General features: G+C 41.2%; 1 protein-coding gene across 1 annotated transcript in view; it reads right to left on the bottom strand.

The window, feature by feature from the left end:
- Positions 1–242: 242 nt before the first annotated feature.
- The window catches only part of dlgap1a (discs, large (Drosophila) homolog-associated protein 1a), an 879958-nt gene continuing 863747 nt past the window's right edge, over positions 243–16453 (bottom strand). Inside the window, exons 12-14 of the mRNA XM_039754830.1 lie at positions 16349–16440; positions 15408–15560; positions 243–3350 (exon numbers count right to left, since the gene is read on the bottom strand). Of these exons, the coding sequence (XP_039610764.1) occupies positions 3135–3350; positions 15408–15560; positions 16349–16440 (461 nt within the window). The 3' untranslated portion in view covers positions 243–3134. The remainder of the gene's footprint in view (positions 3351–15407; positions 15561–16348; positions 16441–16453) is intronic.

Genomic DNA, 16453 nt, shown 5'->3' with positions numbered 1-16453 from the left:
AACACAGACTGACGTCAATCTGCATAACATGGCACTGACTACTATACTTACATGACTTTCTCACAGTATCGACTATATTACCAGCCTACTACTTGTAGTTGCCTGTCAACTGCAATTACTTGTAGCCACCAAAGACCATTTTGCCCTAACAAATCAGCTCTTTACATCCAATCTTTGCTCAGATACTCAGCAATATCTTCTAAATTTAGCTTACTGTATTTTTTCCTACCTTTGCTTTTTTGTTGCATCTTTGATCTCTAAGAATATTTACTAAGTGTATTTGCATACCAGTTTATTCCCTGGTTGATCCTGTTCTTTGACTTTGTCTTCGCTTTCTCCTTTCTTCATTGATTTACTGACTTATTAAACTTTCAACTCCATGCATTATTAGTACTGTCAGCTCGGCTGAGACGTATCTACTTCTTGACAGTTCCCTGCTAATCAGGGGTTATCCACAAGAGGTTAAAAAATATTAGGGGCTAGGCTGACACAGCGCTGAACATAAGTCATTTGTCCAGTTGATGAACAGAAGTCAGTCCTGCTAGGAAACTGCTGATCTTGCTTGCTAACTTGTGCTGTGTCTAGTACGGTTTTAGAACACCGTATCCCATTCTTCTTTTCCATATTGATGTGATTGGACTTGGTCTGAATTAGGGTTAGGGCATCAACATTACAAGCAGCACCATCTGCACCAATCATTAATTACTGTTTTAATTCACTTAACTTACTCAGCGATTAAAAACTCTGTTATAACATAAGAAAGCAGAAAGGGTGGATTAGGAGTGAGAAACTTGAATGAGCTGAAAGCAGGGGATTTTTGTTTGTAAAAGTAGGGTTAGAAGGAGCTGATTAAATGTTGTGTGGAAATGTGGCATGCTATGACAGTATTTACAAGCAATCAATACTAAAATGGCTACTGCTGTAGATGTGTGGAGAGTGGTAGAAACCTGAGTTTTGAAAAAATAAAAAATGTTTTGTGGTTTTAAGATGTCAGAATATCAGGTTTTTACCTGTCCTGGCATCGTATCACTATAGACACTGCCTTTTCTGCACCTTGCATTTGTTTACAAAATCAGATCCACTGATTTTACAATAAAACATAGCATAGATGGAATCATAACACTTACATGAAAGTTACTCTTTTCTTTCTTTTTGGCAAAGAAGTGACAGTAAAAGAAATGTAATCTTAATTTTGACATCACACCAAAGCATAATGAGAAGTACAGACCATAAGCAGGAAGCACCTCTTTATACAAAAAGCAATGGAAGTCCAGAATAAACATTCCAGTCATGGTGTTGAAACGGATACCCTGCCGTCATAAACGAAGACATCCTGGGACAGCACAGCCGCTAGCAAAGCAAACAGGCCGGACGGACTGAATGGTCTCCTCTCAGGTGTACGCTTTCTTTTGGTTTTATAGTACTGAAGAAAAAAAACTGAGTATAGGATGACAACAGAAAATGAATCTAAACGCCATAACTGACAGAATGGTGTAAAATGGAATGGCAGAATATGGTACATTTTGCTGAGATAAATCAGTAGAAAAAATTCAAAAATATATCTCTAGGTCTAATTCCTTGGGGTGTCAGCATGCCCACCATTTCTTTTTAAGGATCACAAATACATAAAATATAATATTACAAAATAAATAAACTTGGGACCTCTATTTCTTTTAACACAGTATGTCCGTGTGGCTACTTAATTACATACAAAACAAAGTCAGTAACAATGCAAAAAATCAGGAAGCACTTGAAAGACCTATCCTTACGCTCACACGCACTCAAATGCACACTTCAACACACACCAACACGCACACACACACACATAGGCATATACTTTCACTTCTTTTAGGAGGGATACCATGATTTTGCTGCATTTGGCCCAGCTCACCCTCATTTAACAGGACGTTGCCTCCCAGCAGCCATTGAAAGAAGCAAGTCATTTAACAAATCCACCTGATTACCTGCTCAAGCTACTGGAAAGGCCTTGTTTTACATTGAATTTTTGGCAACTTTCAGGGAATTCCGTACAGACGAGCAGTAAATTACACACATTTCACTAATCCTGGCTAACTTAGAAATAGGGTAGTTTCCATATATGCACTTTGTATTGTTCATTTTCTACATGTTTCGCAAAAGACAAGCTGGAAACCACTCTTCTGTTTAACTGAAGGTGATCAGCATTTAGAAGAGCGCACGTACCTATTGACACGTTATCCTATTGTTGAATTTATAGGGAGCTTTTCAATTACACTCATCATCTCTGACTTTTACTGTGTAGTGGTGTTTCAAACAACAAACCAAAAATCGTGCAAATTAAGTGAAAGCAATTAACTAAATCATCATGAATTGCATATGATGCATTATTATGAGACAACATGTGCACCTTTGTCAAGTGGAGCGCTCCAGCTTCTACCCTGTCCTGTAAGGGAATGTCGGACCCCTTCACAGGTAACACCAATACTGTGTGTGTGTGCGTGTGTGACACTTTCACTTGCTACTAATTCAGGAGGCTCGGTGTGACCACAATTCAGAAGAATGTGTGCCTGAGAGTTTATCCGTTAAAAGTTCTCCCTGCTCCTGCTGCTGTACACTAAGCAACAATCGGACTTTACAACTGTTATTACGAGTGTGAAAGATTAAACCGTTTCAGGACAAGTAAATGGTGCACCTACTGTACAAAGAGTGTTTTTTTTTTTTTCAGGGTATATGGAGATTTTTTTACAGAATAAGCAAATCTGCTTTACAGTATACATGGCAGCGGTGATGCGTTATTTATGTGGCAAAGCTACGATGGCTAAATGAGTAAATTTAGGAAACAGGATCACAAGACACATTTTTGGATGGAGGTAGGGCGGTCAACAGCTACATCACATTGTGGAAGTTAACCTAATTGTACTAATGACCAGAGAAAGAGTGGGAAATAAAAATTTCAAAGGAATACCAATATTATTTTGTTGTGTTATCTTTATCAGTATTCTTTTTGTGGTCTTTATTTTTAACATGAGGACCTAGAGGAGTGATTATAATACAAAGCACCCTATCTCATCCTTGTACGCGTGTTGGTGTCTGCATGTATGTGCATGTGAGAAAGGGACGGTGTGCATGTTAACTGACGTACTGCTCTGGGTGGCTCAGAGTCTGGTCTGCGCCTCTGGGATGTAAATCTCAATGCTGTCTGCACTCTCTGTAGCTGAGTTCTGCCGCACTGAGGCAGCCCTCTTGGCTGCCATCAGCCTTTTCCGTGCCTCTTGCCGCTGCTTTTCGGTGCTTTCCAGAGACCGGTCCCTCACCAGGGGTGGGTAACCTTTTGGTGGCTTCTTTGGCACTGGTGGAGGCATTCTTCTCTCCTGAAGGGAGACAAAAAGTAGTAATGCTTATTGTAAAACTGTTACTAATAAAAACGACAAAGAAACATCTGCAGTAAATTCACATTAATGGGCTAGAAATAAACAGCATAAGACATACTGAGCAGTCAGAGCACAACCGGATTAAAGAGGAAGTCGACACTTTTTCACATGTGCCCTCCCTCATTATAAAACAAGCCATGTGTTCACACTTCAAACCTGTTTGGTGGCTTTGTGATCTTTGTCATTTTCTTCCATGGAACTGACTTTCAAAAAGACCTAAAATGCTCTGAAAACTCTCATTGATTTACAGTGGTATTAACAATGCACCTTTGTTGCATTACCAAAAATATCTTTTAATGCCCGTACTTTAAAAATGCCACATGGTGATGGAGAGTTTGGCACCTTTACCTTACATTTCCAAAGTCCAGGATTCCATTCCCAGCGCAGGCACTCGTCCCCTTGGCATTTGTCTTATGGTGTTTGAATTTTCCTCCTTAATCTTAAAGACGTGTATTATGTTAACTGGCAGCACGGTTGATTGTGCCCTGTGATGGACTGGAGTCCCATTTACGTTGTCCCCCTGCCTCGTGCTCACTGTTGACGGGATCAGATCAGTCAGGTCAGACCGTGAATTGATGGATGTAACACTAAAAAAGACCTAAAATTAGGTGAAGAAGTAACTGCACCCTCTTTCATTTCTACTGTTTCACCCATAATTTTCTAGTCTTCATGAAGACCTAAACAGATCAATCTGATCTTTGGCAACCATGTACACCTGGGGACCACCTTTTAAGCTCAAACAAGTTCAGCATTACCACCCCAGGAAAAGACGGGGCATGTGGTTAACAAAGTCTTGTTTTTAGATCCGAAGCCAGATGAGGTTACCTAGGGCTCTCTACACTCCTCCTAGTCACAACAAGCCCGTTTCAGCAGTGCCGCCATAAACAATGGACACAACCCAAAGAATGGCGTCAAAATTCACTCAAGCATCGGCGAGGACTGAGCTCCCGACAACACCTTATTCTCTGACTGAGAGAACCGTTAGCCAAAGAGTGTTTTCTGTTATGCCCATGGCACTATTTTGATTTGGTTTATGAAATTATTAAAAATGGTGAACTGGTTGGTGAGCGGCACAGTGGCACAGTGGGTAGCGCTGCCGCCTCGCAGTTAGGAAATCTGGGTTTGCTTCCCGGGTCCTTCCAACGTGGATTTTGTAGGTTCTCCCCGTGTCTGCATGGGTGCTCTGATTTCCTCCCACAGTCCAAAGACATGCAGGTTAGGTTAGGTGCATTGGCGATCCTAAATTGTTCCTAGTGTGTGTGTGTGTGCCCTGCCCACGGTTTGTTTCCTGCCTTGTGCCCTGTGATGGTTGGGATTGGCTCCAGCAGACCCCTGTGACCCTGTAGTTGGGATATAGCAGCTTGGATAATGGATGGATGGACCTGGTTGAGGCCTCAACGTCCCTTTTTTGTTGCTGTGCGTCTCTGTGTCAGTCATACCCCAAACATACAGTAGCTTCTGTATGTCAAGTCATTTTTGTTGAATAAACAGCAGGAGACTAACATGGTGTTTGTCACCTGAAGACTTGGTGAGGACTAGAAGATTGTTAGTTATGTCCTGATTTGAAAAATCAATGAAATAAAAAGCAGGCGTTTTTACTTTTTCACATTACTGTGCATCCTGCTCACCTCATCTTTAGGCGCAGAGACGAATATCCACTTTACTGATGTAAACACCAAAAGAAGAGAAATGAAGTAATAGTTGCCATTTTGGAACACCTAAAGTGTTACAGCTCCTTCTACAGAAAGTATCTTAGGGTGGTATGTACTAAATAAAGGCAGACAGCTTTCCACTGAAATCTCAGTCCTTTTTCCAAATCCTTCACTCTGCAGCCAGACACCTTCAGACATGTTTCACTCTCAATTGACTCTCAAGCATAAAGGGTAAAAACTCCTGGAGCTCACTTGGAAAGGAAGTTTGCAATTGAAGAATACGTATAAAATTGAATGTTGCAGTGCGTCAGTAATTTGAATGTACAGCGGATTAGGCATTCCCACCAGCTGGCTGCTTGTTGTCACAAGATGAATTAAACATGGATGCTTTTACACTAGGACTCATACCAGGTTGCTAACTCGCCTTTTCCACCACAGATAATAATGCTGGGAAGTGTGACATATTGACATTACATTTTTGGAACGTCGGTTTTTATTTTCAAAAGCTTGATTGTCAGGATAGAATTTAATGAAATGGGTGTATTGATGAAACCTTGTATTAGTCAATTCTTAGTCATGAATGGCCACAGCAACATCAGACACAAGGTAGACGCCAAGTCTGGACAGAGAGAAGTCCATCACAAGCATGCCGACGCATGGGGCCACTTAAACTAACATGATCATCTTTGGGTTTTTACAGTGTGGAGAAAGAATGGCGAACCTGAGGATAAAAATCCACAAGGACACGATAGCATGTGCACCCTCTAGACAGCTAAAAACTAGGAGGCGTCTATTATATGAATCAGTTATAACCATTGAGAATATAATAACAGGCATAGAAAAACACAAAATGTACAAAACAATTTAAGATGAACAAACTTAAGTTACAAGCTCATCTGGAATACTTGTGTAGCACAGATACTGTATAAGGCCACTTCACCGTGTAAACATGACGTTACACACACTGGAGGACCAACAGAAATTGCTTTTAAGGCTGAAAATAAGAACCACTTCATTAGGCAGGAGGGGTACAGACTGGTGTCAGATAGCCAGACAGGTGACTGGAGCAGATGCCAGCCACAATTTAAGAAGCAACTCAATGAGGCACTTATTAAACAAGCTACACGGGTACAATGGCTACCAGAAGCCCGAATCCGAGCTTGGCCACAGAAGGATATTTTAGCTGAAGTGGTTCTGTAAAAAATGCTCTTTTATTTTATTTAAATTTTTTTTAACAGAAAAGACACAAAAAAGTTTGATTATTCCTCAGATTGTGTGTCGATAGTGTACTCTAGACTTGACAATAATGACCCTATAAAACAATTCAGTATGAATAGAGAATAAAAGATGGAACACTGCTGTAGCAAGTTGCCACAGACTACCACAGGCTGGTAGACAGTCAGGACCTTTTTGTATGCTTTACCTGGAAAGTTTCACAATTGGGTTTGCATGGATATGGGATTATGCAAGGTCTGCAGCTGGAAAACATCTGGATCAGGTTGCCTAGGATTCTAAACGCAAGGATTTTTTTTTTTTACAAATACCCTTGAACCTGGAATTTATAAGTAGTGAGAAATGTAAAAGGGGCTTCTGAATGAGCACTGATTAGAGTCAAGAGAAGGAGATCAATGGATAAACCTTTGCTCCACAACTCTGATGTCGGACTTTCTCTGTCATCAACAGAAAGTTGCTCATAGTGTGAATCTGCACACTGGACATTCATCCTGTAGAAGTTTCCTATACTGAGTCTTATGTTTACATGGATGCTAGTTTTATAAACCTGCTGGGCACGCCATTGTCTTGCTGGGTGCACATACACATAATTAGCATAACATGTGTTTGGACTGGGGCGGCACGGTGGCACAGTGGTAGTTAGGAGGCCTGGGTTTGGAGTTTGCATGTTCTCCCCGTGTCTGCGTGGGTTTCCTCCCACCGTCCAAAGACATGCAAGTTATTAATAATAATAAGTAATAATCCATCCATCCATTGTCTAACCCGCTGAATCCGAATAGGGTCACGGGGGTCTGCTGGAGCCAATCCCAGCCAACACAGGGCACAAGGCAGGAACCAATCCTGGGCAGGGTGCCAACCCACCGCAGGACACACACAAACACACCCACACGCCAAGCACACTCTAGGGCCAATTTAGAATCACCAATCCACCTAACCTGCATGTCTTTGGATTGTGGGAGGAAACCGGCGCCGGAGGAAACCCGCGAACACGGGAGAACATGCAAACTCCACGCAGGGAGGACCCGGAAGCGAACCCGGGTCTCCTAACTGCGAGGCAGCAGCGCTACCACTGCGCCACCGTGCCGCCTAAGTAATAATTATAATTAATAATAATTCTTTGCATTTATATAGCACTTTTCTCACTACTCAATGCGCTCAGCAGGTTAAGGGTCTTGCTCAAGGGCCCAACATAGCAGAGTCTCTTTTGGCATTTACGGGATTCGAACCGCCAACCTTCCAATTGCCAGTCCAGATCCCTAGCTGAGAGCCACCACTCCACCTGTTAGGTGCATTGGCGACCCTAAATTGTCCCTAGTGTGTGCTGGGTGTGTGTGTGCCCTGTGGTGGGCTGGCATCCTGCCTGGGGTTTGTTCCTGCCTTGTGCTGGCTGGGATTGGCTCCAGCAGACCCCTGTGACCCTGTGTTAGGATATAGCGGGTTGGAAAATGACTGACTGACTGTGTTTGGACTGTTAAAAGAAGCTCCCTGAAGGACATGCAAACCCCACCTCAATGACACTGCAGTCTAGAATATACCTCTTCTCTGGCACAAATAAAGCTGCACCCTCTAATATAAGAAAAGCTCACCCTGCAGACGACCATTAATCAGGCAGTCTATCACACATTGCAACATCCGGTGTTTGAATCCTGCACCTGGGCGTTGTCTGCGCGGAGTTTGCACATTCCCAAAGGTGTTCAGGTTAGGTTGATTAACAACTCGACAGTAAATTGGTAAGAGTGCGAGCGAGAGCGGGTGTTCATGTGCTCAGTTATGGACCAGCACCCTGTCCAGGCTGTTTCCTGCGTCATGTCCTGTAATAGCCCTTAATTAGAATAATTGAGTTTCCCAATGTTAAGTTACATTATATTTGCCCTCTATTGAAATAAACAGTCAGTAAATAAAAAGGTATGAATAAAATACACAATATGGCTAAATGAGTGGCTATATGCTTATCCAATAAGCAAATCCACACGATTAAACCTCTGCCAAATTGTGCACGTTACCCATTTGTACAGGGAATGATCACTGGCTATTTTTCATTCTTAAATTTGACTGCACCTTCACTTTGTTTAGGGAACTGTCCCTAGGATGGATTTTTGGGAATTACAACCGGTACAGCCCATGCAGTACTCAGTACAGTGGATTTTATTAGTGAAATTTTAGTTTAAGGCCAATAATTTTACCCCTGGGGAATTTATTTAGTTTACTATACTTTGTCAAGACGAATAACCTAATGTTTACAATTTGTGATTATGGTTGTGTCTTGCTCCTTATTTTTAATGCCCTAGTGTATTACATTTTGTTGTCACTGTTCAAGACTTGGTTATTCTGTAAGCCTCATTGGAGAACTAAATCCCAAAGAAATGGATGAAGGTATCTCTCTGATGTAGCTTCTGCACTACTGAGGCCAGCAACAAATACTTGTTTTTAATTGTACTGTAAAGTATAACGCCAATCAATTGAAATGAACAAACGTTAACTTCATGGCATAGTTGAAAATTATTAGCAAATGCAGCTATATTGACATCACGGTATCACGTCCTAGTGAGCTGAATGACTTCCAGCCTGTCGCTCTGATGTCACATGTGATCAAGACCATGGAGCGGCTGCTGCTTCACCACCTGAGGCCACAGGTCCGTCATGCCCTCGACCCTTTGCAGTTCGCATACCAGGAGAAGGTGGGAGTGGAGGATTCTATCATCTATATGCTACACCGATCCCTCTCCCACTTGGACAGAGGCAGTGGTGCTGTAAGAATTATGTTACTGGACTTCTCTAGCGCCTTCAACACAATCCAACCTCTGCTCCTTAGGGACAAGCTGACTGAGATGGGAGTAGACTCACACCTGGTGGCATGGATTGTGGACTATCTTACAGACAGACCTCAGTATGTGCGTCTCGGGAAATGCAGGTCTGACATTGTGGTCAGCAACGCAGGAGCGCCACAGGGGACTGTACTTTCTCCGGTCCTGTTCAGCCTATATACATCGGACTTCGAGTACAACTCAGAGTCTCGCTGACGACGCTGCTATCATGGGCTGCATCAGGAGTGGGCAGGAGGAGGAGTATAGGAACCTAATCAAGGACTGTTAAACAGTGCGACTCAAACCACTTACACCTTAACTCCAGCAAAACCAAGGAGCTGATGGTGGATTTTAGGAGGCCCAGGCCCCTCATGAACCCTGTGATCATCAGAGGTGACTGTGTGCAGAGGGTGCAGACCTATAAATACCTGGGAGTGCAGCTGGATGATAAATTGGACTGGACTGCCAATACTGACGCTCTGTGCAAGAGAGGACAGAGCCGACTATACTTCCTTAGAAGGCTGGCGTTCTTCAACATCTGCAATAAGATGCTGCAGATGTTCTATCACGCGGTTGTGGCGAGCGCTCTCTTCTACGCAGTGGTGTGCTGGCGAAGCAGCATAAAGAAGAAGGATGCCTCACGCCTGGACAAACTGGTGAGGAAGGCAGGCTCTATTGTGGGCACGGAGCTGGACAGTTTGACATCCGTGGCAGAGCAATTAGCACTGAGCAGGCTCTTGTCAATAATGGAGAATCCACTGCATCCATTAAACAGGATCATCTCCAGACAGAGGAGCAGCTTCAGTGAGAGACTGCTGTCACTGTCCTCCTCCACTGACAGACTGAGGAGATCATTCCTCCCCCACACTATGCGACTCTTCTTTCCCCTTGGGGATTAATAAAGTATCTATCTATCTATCTATCTATCTATCTATCTATCTATCTATCTATCTATCTATCTATCTATATCTATCTATCTATCTATCTATCTATCTATCTATCTATCTATCTATCTATCTATCTATCTATCTATAGCTTTCCCTGTCTAACTTCCTGCATGATTTCATTTCAATAATTGAAGATGTCATAATTTATAAAAGGAAACTAACTGAATAACCAACACTGACTTTGGCACATATTTAATTATTTATTAAAGAATGTTATGCATTAACCAATACTCTGTATGTAAAGGTACTTGTACTCAATAGGTAGTTACACCACGTTCAGCAGCAACCGGACATTTAGCATAGAGAGACACTGGCAGGGCAGCCACTCCTGGGTAACAACTGTCCCAAACTGTCTACAGCTTTGACTCTTCAGTGGAGATTCAGAGCCTGGCTTGGTAAATCTTTCTAGACTTACAGACAAAATTGTTCTCGGGTGGTTTTCAAACATTTTAGGAGATTATACCACTAGAGCTTGTGTTTCGGATGGCAAGAGCCAAACCTAGTTTGGCCTAAATCAAAGTGTTCAAACAGCTACCCCTTATTATCCATTGGAATTGTGACAAAGGCAGTAAGTTTTTCATGTCATGAAATTTACCCCAAAAGCCAAACTAATAGAAAAAAAGCCCAAAGTTTGGTGTCTTCTTTTTACAGAGTCACCCCTTTTGATTCTGCAACAGCCCATGAAAAGATCTGACTGAAGTAACTGTGCAGTAATGGGGAAAATATAACTGAGGGCAAATATTTTATCACTTCATTTCCAAAATGTTCCTTTTCCTTTCATTTAATGGCTGCGCTCAATTAAGGATTTTTTTTCATCATTGAGGCATGCGCTTCTATTTATTACCAGTGTATGCATTGTAAAGCAACCACTACCAGTGCAAATTGCACATGCCCTAGCAGAACGTGAACTTGCTTTTCATTCTGTGGTCGCTCAATTGTGGTAGGCCTTGGTACTCTGTAGCACTCTGGAGTAAATTGTGGGGCCTATTTTTAGTGGAACACAACCATTTCCCGGGGTTGTGGCACAATATTTATTATCATGAAAATGTTTCCAGACAGCAAAACAGGGCAGTATTTTAATGACTAAAACTTCATGCTAAAGATAACAATGTAGTTGATAGCAAAGAAGGCTATTTGGACACATATTGTAATCAGAAGAAGCATAAGAAAGAGCAATGCTCCACCTACAATATTATACAGTTTTTCACTTTATGCTGTATTGTATTATTTAACCATCTCTCAGTTATTTTAAAGCGTTTTTTCTGTATAGAGATGCACAGAACTATGCTAGCGGCAAAAAGAGAAAACTAAAAGACAGCCAAGGTTGGGGTAGTGATTCTCACGCTGCACACCAAATCAGCTTAAATGAACTTTAGGATGTTGGAGTAAACCAGAGTCCCTAGAGAAAAAAGCATGAATGTTAACATTTCATACAGAAAGTGACCAAACCAGGTATCAAACTTGGCTCTCAGTGTTATACTCAAGGTGTTTCATATTAGGTTGAAAGTTGGAAATGAAATCTCATACTTCTGATTCTGACTACAGTTTTTCGTCCCCTATACCAGGGGTCGCCAACTCTGGTCCTGGCTGCAGCTTTCATTCTAACCGTTTTCTTAATGAGTGACCTATTTTTGCTGCTAATTATTTAATTGACCTGCTCTTAAAGACTCAGACCCCCTTAAATCACGGTCTTGGAGGGCCGCAGTGGCTACAGGTTTTGCTCTGACCCAACTACTTAATAAGAAGCACTTATTGCTCAAGTAACACTTCTGCTTCACTTTGGTTGTCTGACTCGTTAAGATTTTGAACCCTTATTGCTTATTTTAGTCTTAAACAGCTGTATTCTTGTTTTTTAATTGCTCCTAATTAGCAATAACATGCAAATGACAAAAGAGACCAGCATTTCTCCATTTAGCTTGTTACCATTTACGCCGGTGTGTATTTAGCTTGCACTATTGGGTTTAATTAAATACTTGGAAGGAAAGTAAAGTGAAAAAAATGAAGGACTGAGAATCACTCATCCATTTTAGCCTTCAAATCATTTGCATGATATCCTTAGAAAGGGGAAGAAAATATAAGATATGAAAATGACCTGACATAGAGTTAAAGCATTAACAAGCCATGAAATTAAATTATTGGCAAGAATTGCTTTCTAATTAAGAAAACAAAAACCTGCAGCCACGGTGGTCCTCCAGGACTATGATTGAGGACACCTGCCTTAACTGTTTCTTTTTCCTTAATTAGCAGCCAAACAATAATGAGATATAAAATGAGCCAAAATAACTGGTGTCCATCATACAATATCTGAAAATAAAGAAAGGTGAAGGTCTCAGGAATGTTGATCTGCTCAGGTCCACAAAACATTTGAACAGTGCTGCTCTTAGTAAAGAGAAAATCAACAACTTCAGAATGTCTGCTAATACACAATGAGAGCAGCAACAAGCCATGGAATCAAAGAACTTGTTTAATTAATGATAGGAATCGACACCTCATTAAGCAACTGGTTAAAGTGAAGTTGGTTGGAGTTTGAGGCCCTGACTTAGCTGGTCTTCTGTTGACTCCCTCACTTCACATTTCATTTCTGTTTGGGTGCCATTTAAGGAAAGAAATGAAGCAATTCAAAGTAACGGTGAAGAAATTCAGGGGAACAAATCTTAAAAAACAAGTCAATTAAAATGAATTCTCAAGAAGTTGATTAGCAGCACAAGCTGGGCACTCATTAAAAAAAAAGAGTTAGAATGAAAACCTGCAGCCACGATGGTCTTCCAGGACCCTGCACTATACCACATTGCCTATTCAGCATGGCTAATATAAACTGAGTTTTTGTGACACCAACCATTCCCTGCGATCTACCATTCATCTGTGAAACTGGAATTCTTTAAACAGTGACTGAATTACAAAGTTGCCTTCAAAAAAACAAATAAATAAATGAAGACAATCCCTGGGCTGGATAACAAATGTTCCACTCTACTCATGATGCTTAAATATTTAATACAACAGGAATGCTTTTGAACTTTGACAACTAAAAGTAGCAAAGAGCAGAAGACCTCTTTAATTAGCCAATGAAAGGACACACTAATGCTACTGATGCATGTCAAAGTTCTTTCTCTCATGGTGAGTGGACCTGTAAGGTGTTCTCTGCTGGCCTCAGAGCAACAGTGCGCCATAGCTTGTCAATAAATGAAGAAGTCACAAAAAGGGAAGGCAAATTGAATAAATGGATGACCTGTGGCTTCCTAGGAAAGCTGTGCAGTTAACTAATAAGACGGAGCGAACGAGCGAGCGACATATGTGGGTTTGCTGAGTCATTCAGTCCACCTGAGGTTGTTCACTCAAGTTTTCAGTTTGTCAGTGTTACATTTTTTGTAAATGAGGGTGTCCTTTTGGACGCTAAAAAAAACCAAAACATGAAAACAAGAGTAGGTTTCAACCATATTGGCATTCAAAGTGAGAGATCCCTGAAGTTATCAAGACCTTTTAGAAAAAATCATCTGACAGAAGAAGGTCTTTCCAGTTCTATTGGCTATTGTTACCTGTACATCTTTAGCAGGTGGAGAATGAAAAATCAAATGTTACGTGACTTATGTGTCATGTGAACAGCAACAGACATAAACAACATGACCATGAGCTGTGCAGAAGTCACCACAATATGGCACTGATTGCAGCAAAAAAAAAATCTAAATGTTGCCATCATCAATGAAATAATACCAATCAAACATTAATAAGTAATATGAATACTTTTATACATGGAGCAGATAAATTCCTTGTGTGCCAAATGAAAATTCATAACATATAAGACCTGTCACTTTATACTTGGCCATTATAACTTATAGGATTTCCACCTAGAAGTACCAAATACTTGCAGAGGTAGTGGATGAAGCACAGCAAATATGCTCATATCAGGGCAGACATTAGTTTAACACTCAACTTCGTGTTTACTTACAGTTTGAAATCATTACAGTACGTTGGGAATAAAATCTACTGTGTCAGCACACAGGTGGGCTTTGTAGATGCCCATCACTTACTTAAACATTCCTCACTTCGACACCAAGTCTAAATTTTGACCTCACATTTTTGACATTAAGAGAAACAGCAATTTCCAAAATGGATCATTTTAAAATACATTTGCTTAAACATTATAATAATTTCTAATACGCCAAGGCAAATAAAAAAAACTATTGTGGTCATCAAGCAAATGATGGGTGGCTTGTTAGTACAGTGGTAAGCACTGCTGCCTAAGAGTTTGGTTTAGTCCAGTGGTCCTGGAGGGCCGCAGTGGCTGCAGGTTTTCATTCCAGCCAGTGTCCTAATTAGAACTCAGTCCTTGCTTATAATAGTTGGTGTTTAACTCTATGCCTTGTTAGTGCTTTCATTCATCAAATACAAGTTTTAGTTACTTTTCTAGATCTGAGGTCCTCAAGTACTGTTCTGGAGGTCTGCTATGGCGGCAGGTTTTCACTTTAACCAATTTCTTAATTAGAACCCATTTATTTTTTACTAAAGAAATACGTTTTTTGGGTTTAATTTTAGTTCTCTTGATTGTTACCATTCAGAACCCTTAACTGCCTATTTTAAACTTTAGCAGCTGCATTTTAAGTTTTATAATTGTTGCCTGTTTTCTTAATCAGACATTAGTTAATAATGGGATGCAGATGACCAATAAACCAGCAGCTCACGTGCGTACCATGAAGTATCTTTGACAAAAATGTTTAGAAATGAATGAGAGGGGAATTGGACGGACCATTAAGATTTAATCTATTCTGGTCCACAACACACTTGGATAACGTTCTCACAGAAGGAAACTCTACAGTGCAATTCAAATTGCTCTTAGATGAATGCAAGCATTAACAAGCCCAACAATTCAATACCAAGTTTCATTATCAGCAAGGACTGCCTTCTAATTAGGAAACTAGTTGGAATACAAACCTGCAGCCACTGCGGCCCTCCAGGACCGTGTTTGAGGACCCTTGGTTTAGACCTTGGCTTGGTCACAGTCTGTTTTTCTGTTAATAATCACCTCATTTAATATGTTTAGATGAGTGCAGTGTTTTTTACGTTTTTCCTGTGTCTGTGTGGGTTTTTCTTCATGTAGTCCATTTTTCCCCTTTGCATCCCAAAGACGTTCATGTGGAGTTAACTGGTGTCTGTAAACTGGCAACACAATCAGTGGTGTGTGCAAGACTGTGCCTTGTGATTAACTGGTGTCTGCCTTGCAACTGAAGCTGCAGCTCTCCATGACACCACAAAACTTGATTAAAGAAGCTCAGGAAATAGAGGGGTGGTATATAAGGAGGTCATAAGGAGTGACAAAGATGGCAGCTTTAGGCAGAAAGTAGTCAGAGGTGTCTACCTGTCCTTTACCTTCTTTTCAGGAAGAGCCAAGTGCTTCCAGTTATTGGCTCTCAGCTGATGCAGTTCGTCAAATTTCATGCTGATATTCTCAATCGACAACTGCAGCATGTCCCAGAATCCCGCTAAATCCTGAGAAGTCGGCCGAGGGTGAGAAATGGGGTTCTGTTCAAAGAAAACAAGGTTTGCGCATGGTTAATTTTTATATTAAATGTGTTAGACTGATGTCAACAGTGAAATGTAACTTGCTGCTAACTGTAAGCAAGGTATGTAAATAAAGTTTTTCAGAGTTAATGAGCAGCACTGACAGTTATAGTAATGCCATCATCATTCAGCACCAAAAGAGAGCAACTATAACTTTTGAGGTTTCAGGATTTCTAAGTCATCTCTTTTTAAAGTACACCCAGGACTGATCAAAGCATTATCACCGATTTGACTCCAGCACACTAACCTGTTGGGGACATGATATAAGCCTCCATTTCCTTTCTGACAGTTCATAATATAACTATTCACTGTGCAGTTTTTGATCATCATTGCTTCACTATAGCCCCTTAGAATACTATACGAGCTTCTCTTTTAGCAAGATGGTGCAATGAAACAGTCTGCTATGTATTATAGATTCTAAAAGCAACACTTGATGTCTATCCAGACCTAACAACATGGAATTATTTCTAAACAGGTAAAAAGCTGGCGCTGCCGCTGCCTGAAATCCTGTGCACAACTTTAAGCTTTGGCAGGTCACCAGCCTGCTCTCCATTGTGTCTGCGGGCTTTGGCGTCAGGCATAAACTCCCAACACACTCAGAATGAGACAGCTGCAGAGACAAGCCTTGCATGCTTGCTAATCTGAGCTCACCTCCCCTCTGCCTGAGACGATCTCCATTTCAAAAGGAGGCACAGTTGCTAATCTGCCCAGATAGCCTACGTAATCATGGTAACGGCAGGTCAACATACCAAGTTTTCTTCACACAGCTCCCGGAACTGTTGGAATTTCTGAGACATCAGCAGCTGGGCGCTGCCCACTGCACTTCGGATCTTCCCTAAAACTAAGCCAGGAGA

Source organism: Polypterus senegalus, chromosome 5 (genome assembly GCF_016835505.1).
Source record: "Polypterus senegalus isolate Bchr_013 chromosome 5, ASM1683550v1, whole genome shotgun sequence".
Classification (NCBI taxonomy): Eukaryota; Metazoa; Chordata; class Cladistia; order Polypteriformes; family Polypteridae; genus Polypterus; species Polypterus senegalus.
The sequence above is the reverse complement of the archived record's forward strand: the minus strand, read 5'-3'. Positions and strand labels throughout refer to the sequence as shown.